General features: G+C 37.7%; 1 protein-coding gene across 2 annotated transcripts; it reads left to right on the top strand.

The window, feature by feature from the left end:
• The first annotated feature begins 125 nt into the window (after window positions 1-125).
• On the top strand, window positions 126-3,803 carry LOC107037106 (type-1 angiotensin II receptor-associated protein). Of its 2 annotated transcripts, none has more exons than XM_015255467.1 (6): window positions 126-320; window positions 1,280-1,314; window positions 1,388-1,499; window positions 2,561-2,630; window positions 2,781-2,918; window positions 3,616-3,803. In XM_015255467.1, exons 1-6 carry the CDS (start codon window positions 282-284, stop codon window positions 3,684-3,686), a joined length of 465 nt encoding a protein of 154 aa, XP_015110953.1. In that variant the 5' UTR covers window positions 126-281; the 3' UTR covers window positions 3,687-3,803. The 2 variants fall into 2 exon arrangements, with proteins under 2 accessions (XP_015110953.1, XP_015110954.1); XM_015255468.1 differs by having other exon boundaries at window positions 2,781-2,964; window positions 3,616-3,697.
• The last annotated feature ends 2,199 nt before the right edge of the window (window positions 3,804-6,002 follow it).

Genomic DNA, 6,002 nt, shown 5'->3' on the forward strand with positions numbered 1-6,002 from the left:
ATTTACTATTCCAACACTTACGAGAACACTTGCGAATGACCGAAGACTTTGCGGACAACAAGTCGCCATCTTTGAGTGGTCGAGGGAACTAGCGTCACGCCAGCGCCACTCGGGTGTTTGCAAATTCATCATCCGTCATTACCATTACGTGTTTCGTCATAATAGAGACGTGAGGAATTCGGTGTTGAAAAAATACTGGCGGTTAGGGGAGACAATTAATTATTTGTGATTGACAGTCGTGAGGTGTTGAGGTCGAGTGTCGGGCGATTCTCAGGTGCATCATGCCGGATATTTCTGCCATTGCCCATTTCCCTCTGAAGGTAGGTAAAGTCTTGTTTTGGTTAAAGATCGAGTCGCATTATCGTGAATATGAGTATAAATACATCGGTTTCATCTGATTCTTGTTTATTTACGTCTGTGGCGTATTTATTTGGATGCAGGATTGAGGGCCTGATGAGAAATTTTGTCATTAATTACTGGGATTGTTGATGATTAATGCAGGAGTGAGAGGACGGAATCGAATATCTGAGGTTTTTTTGGATGCTTGAGTTTTTGGTGGATATCTCGGGATTGAAAGGAGATAGCGGAAATTTTGTAAAGAACTTTTTTGTGGGGAATTTCAATGGCTATAAAAAAGGTTCTGACAGTCAGTCTGATATTTCGATTGGTTTCGGAGATATTCGTCAAAAACTGATGTTTGTTTTTTTGAATTACAAAATCAGAGATAAAACAGACTTCATTAAATCGTTAATATCTCGTTAACCGTTGATCATACGAGAAAATACCTCAGGACCTTTTTTGTAGATAATTAAATTCCCCGCAAAAAGTGTTTGTGACATTTTTCGTTAAGATCACTCATTACCGAGAGAATTGAAGATTTACAAACATTTTTAACTAAGAAATGGTCAATCATTCTATCTACTCGCACCAAATATTTTTATCCTCGTCTTTTTGTGTCTGTGGCTTTCGCTCCCGGCGTCACTCGTGCATTCCCCAAGCCAAGGGGATGATATCTGACACCCACCGGTGACGGGTTTCCCAAGAAATGAACGAAATCGATTCCTGGGGAGGAGTTTATTTACCTTTTACTGTTACTATCACTCAACTCTTCACTGTTCATTATTTATTTATTCTCCTGAGGCATTACATCTGTACTGGGGAACTTCCAGGGGGCGTATTCGGGAAAAAGTCTCTCATTATCATTAGTTTTGTCTGTGACGATTGAATCATCATTCAGATAATCCTCTCATAATCTTATTGATTTTATTATTCATTCCAGGCCATATTCGCTATCCACTTAGTCCTAACAACATGGTGAGTTGAGTGGAATTAATTTTTTAATGTAATTTTTTTAAAACTAATTATTTAATTTTTATGGGGATTCCAGGGGTCTGCAGGGACACTGGTGTCCACAATCAGCAATGTTCTACAATCTCCTGTTCTTCGTCTGTCTAATGTGGGCAGTGCACAATATCGAGTCGGATGAACCACTCCAATTTGTAGGATTAATCCATTCGAGCAATTTTTTCCATTCAATGGAATTAATGAATGGAATTCAGTAGCGAAGTGGTAAAATGGTACAAGTCAATTTCGACTATTGACCAGTTTTCAATGAATATCTCGCAATCTAAGGGAGATTGCAAAATTTTTGTTATAACCTTTTTTGTAGAGCCGATTGAGAGTTACAACAAATGTAATTACGAAAATTTCGCTATCTCCCTCAGGTTCAGAAATATTCTTCAAAAACTCACCTGGGAGATGAGTCGACTTAAGGTGTTTCTCCTGAAAAGTCAAAATAATGAAAAAAAATGGAAAATTCACGAGAGAAAATTCTGAGTATGCTGCATCATTGAGAATTCTTGCACATTTTTTCCAGATCTCAGTCTCAAGAAACAAAAATAATGAAATTTGGATGTTTTTGTAACCCATCCAGCTATAATCTCCGAGGTTACCCCACTCTCAATTAGAGGAATTTCCATGACACCCAAAAAATAATGGACTATTGAGGAAAAACTAGTGGGTGATAAATTAAATCTTTCTTGAGAACACGTATAAGTTTCAGATGTTTTTCAGATTTCATAAGAAAGTTATTTGAACAAATGATTCGGAAAATTACGAGTTTCGGGGCAATTACGCCCTCACGCGCAGTCGCGTGATTCGAATGAGCATCATGGGAAAGGTATGGGTTGGACCATGGAACTGAGAGAGAAAACACTCAACAGGTTTACCAACTCCAGACGCATTTTAATATTATTTCAATAACTAGAATAACATCCAATAAAAATTATTTGACACCCGCAGGTGATGAGAAAAAAATCAGTCAATCTGATGAATAAAATCAATATTCAAAAAATGTTCAAATGCACACGTAAATAGTTACTTGAAAATTAGAAAATTTCGTGCTCAGCGATTGAATCAGGGCTCGAGAACAATAAGACCCCCCTTCCGTTTAATCGCCCTTTGATCTGCAGGCGAAACACCTTAAACCGTTTTACCACTTCGCTACTGAATTGAATCGTGAATAAAATTGAAATAATGGTTCATTTTTTTAAAACTTCAGGCACTGTGCATCAACGTTCTCTCGATATTTCTCGACATAATCACCCTGTCGGTCTACTTCCCAGAAAACTGTAAGTAATTGTGAACCACCAACAGTCATAATGGAAAATCAATTTTGATGAGCGAGACCAGCTTTTTCAAGATGAAAAAAAATTATGATTGTCTATTACCCCCTGACCATGCTGCAGAAGACGTATCTGTATCCCACCCACAACTTGTAGGGGCATCTGAGAAATTCAGTGGAGCTGTTATGATCATAAATCTACTCGTCAGATTAATCACGACTGTTTCGTTACTGAGAATTGGACAGGCTAGGGGTGGAACACTGGCGACACTTTTTCCATCAGGACCTGGTGTGGGTTCGTATCAGAATGAAAGAGAGAATGCTAATTAGATCGTTTTAAGGTGAATTATTTGGCTTGATATGATAAGATTTATGCTGTTTTGGATAATTTATTTCTTCGTTTAGTTTTCATTTCTTTGTTTTGCGAATGTCTTGGAAACTAGTGGATTTAGGGGAAAATGTCAGAAGACATTTTTCGTGGGGAATTCAACTCTCTACAAAAAAGACCTGAAGACATTTTTTGGTAGACCTGGGTGTTTTCGAGATACTTGACTTGATGTGATGATAACTCTGTAGTTATAAAAAATTTCTCTTTCGTCAATTTCTCATTTCTTCATTTCGCAAATATGTTGAAACATTTCCCTCTAAATTCGATAGTTTCACAGGTATTTCAGTTGATATAAACTCAGAGAATACCTGAAATTGCCTTTATTAAATTTCTCTTATCTAAAGGTCAATATGTAATGAAAAAAAAATAGCGGTGGTTTCAGATAATTTATTTCTCCGTTAATTTTTTATTTCTTCGTGAATGTTTTGAAAACTAGTGAGTTTAGAAAAACATTTTATTAGATATTTTCTGGGACAAAAAGGCACTAGTTTTCTAGATATTCACGAAAGAATATTAAAAAAATTTCTTCTTCTTCAATTTCACTACCTGAACATGCATTTAATAAGCTAAAAGATGATTAATTATCACGTTTTCAATGTTGCAGACTACGCGAGACAGCAGTACGAAGATATTTCCTACCCAGTCCCCCAGAATGCTGATTTTTCGGGGATATAAAGTTCCTGGAGAATAAAAAAAGAACAAATTTAAGTCTTGTCATTTTGTTGTTGAAAATTAAGTTGAAGATATTTTTAAAAATCAGAGAATTAATATAAATGTAACTACTGAGCGGCACTAACTTTAATCTGACTAAACCAATTCTGACGAAAATCGAGGAAGAAACAACAGGAATAGTATTGCGGGAAATAGATTGTGGGAAAATGTTTTTGGGCTCTTGGTAGGTTTATAGCACGAGCCGAAGGTGAGTGATATAATCCCACGAGTCTAAAAACACTTTTCCCGCGAGTATCGAACCCTATTTTTCATCACAATGTGTGGGAAGTGGGGTTTTGCGCACGCGGAGCGGCGTAAAATGTCACTTTACACAATTTATCAACTGATCAATTGAAAGTAAAAAACGTCTGTGAGAGGTTTTCGATGTTTATGTTCGAAAAGGAGAGGGAGACACCAATGATATTTTTTTACCTCAAACAAAAAATTGTAACAGTCAGTAGAACTTAATTTCAAAGTACTGAATAATTAATTACAATCTTTTCACTCATGACGCTGTGCTTAAGTTAATGAACGTTTGTATTTTAGTGCATTAAATAAACTGTTTTTCCACTTCTATTTGATGATTTCGCATCACGACGTAGGAGCAGGATCTAAAAATTACATTTTCGAAATTCCCAGTCCATAATGAGTTGAAATAAGTAAAAAAATCGAGAACTGGAGGCAATAATTTCAAAAAATGTTCAAAAATACGAGGTGATTAACAGGTGTGGGCACCGCCATGTTGCTTGGATACCCCCTCCCTCTGGCGGAAGGGGTTTTAAACATGGCGGCGATTCCACCTCGTATTTTCAACCATTTCTTAAACTCATTTATCGTTCTCAAATCAGCCTGCACTCACTCCATCCGGTTTCTCTAAAATGAACAAATTTTTAAGCCATTTCTGAGACTTTACTGTCGTCTTTTGATTGAGAAAGCATGACGCAAAGTTTTCCCCGCATTTCAGTAGTTCCTTTTGCTCCTGAGGCTTCTTAAACATTCAACAACTTCGTCAAAACATTAATATTCCTTCTTCAACCCTTATAATAGAATAATACCCTAATAGTGGAATATGATCTAAAAATTGCATTTTCCAAATTTCCAGTTTATAATGAGTTGAAATAAGTAAAAAAATCGAGAACTGGAGGCAGTAATTTAAAAATATGTTAAAAAATACGAGGTGACTAACTGGTTTGCGCGCCGCCATCTTGCTTGCATACCCCTTCCCTCTGGCGGAAGAGGTTTCAAAAATGGCGTCGCCTCCACCTCGTATTTTCAGCCATTTCTTAAATTTATTTATCCTTCTCAAATCACTCCATCCGGTTTCTGTAAAATAAACAACTTTTGAAGCCATTTCTGAGACTTTTCCGTCCTCTTTTGATTGAGAAATTATGACGCAAAGTTTTCCCCGCTATTCAGTAGTTTCGATTACTCCCGAGGCCTCTTGACCATTCATCAACTTCGTCAAAACATTAATATTCCCTCTTCAATCCTTATAATAAAATAATAGCATAATAATGGAGTAGAATCTAAAAATAGCATTTTCGAAATTACCCGGAAATAATGAATTGACATAACTAAAAAAATCGAAAACTGGAGGATTTATTGATAATTTCAATAAATGTTCAAAAATACGACCACCATCTCGCTTTGATACCGCCTCCCCGCGCCAAAAATGGCTCTAAAGATGGCGATGCCTCCACTTTCCATTTTCAAACATTTCTTAAAATTATTTATCCTCTCCAGATCACCCCCAACTCACTTCATCCAATTTCTATAAAAAGAACAAATTTCCCAAGCCATCAGGCAAATTTTTCCATCCCCCTTTCGTTGAAAATTCATTGCGCAAAATTTTCCCCACACTTCAGCAGTCTTTTTCCTTTTCATCACTTCGTTCGTCGTCCCCTCTTAACCCTAAAGACTATTTTGTCCAAAAGAATTACCATTCTTTCTACGAATTATTATTTTTCTTCTTGACTTTTCCTTCACATCTCTGTTTTGTCCTCGAGCTACCGTTTCACTCCAGCCCCCGTCCCGAAAAACCTCGAACTTTCGAATACAGCGCGCGAGCCCCCCACCAATCGCCTCTGCCGTGCCCCCCCTCCCGCCCATCGCCCGGCTCACGATCCACCCGTCTCCCTCGCGTACCGCAGCGCAACACAGTCTCACGAGATACGCGGTCCAGTGGAGAGGGATGAAACGCGCTATAAACTCGCTCCCGGTTCCCTCAGTCGCGGTGAATTAAAAAAAAAGCCCTCGTGACGTCTCTCTCCGCCGGTGTTA

Source organism: Diachasma alloeum, unplaced genomic scaffold (assembly GCF_001412515.2).
Source record: "Diachasma alloeum isolate Michigan unplaced genomic scaffold, Dall2.0 Dall_scaffold_00213, whole genome shotgun sequence".
NCBI lineage: Eukaryota > Metazoa > Arthropoda > Insecta > Hymenoptera > Braconidae > Diachasma > Diachasma alloeum.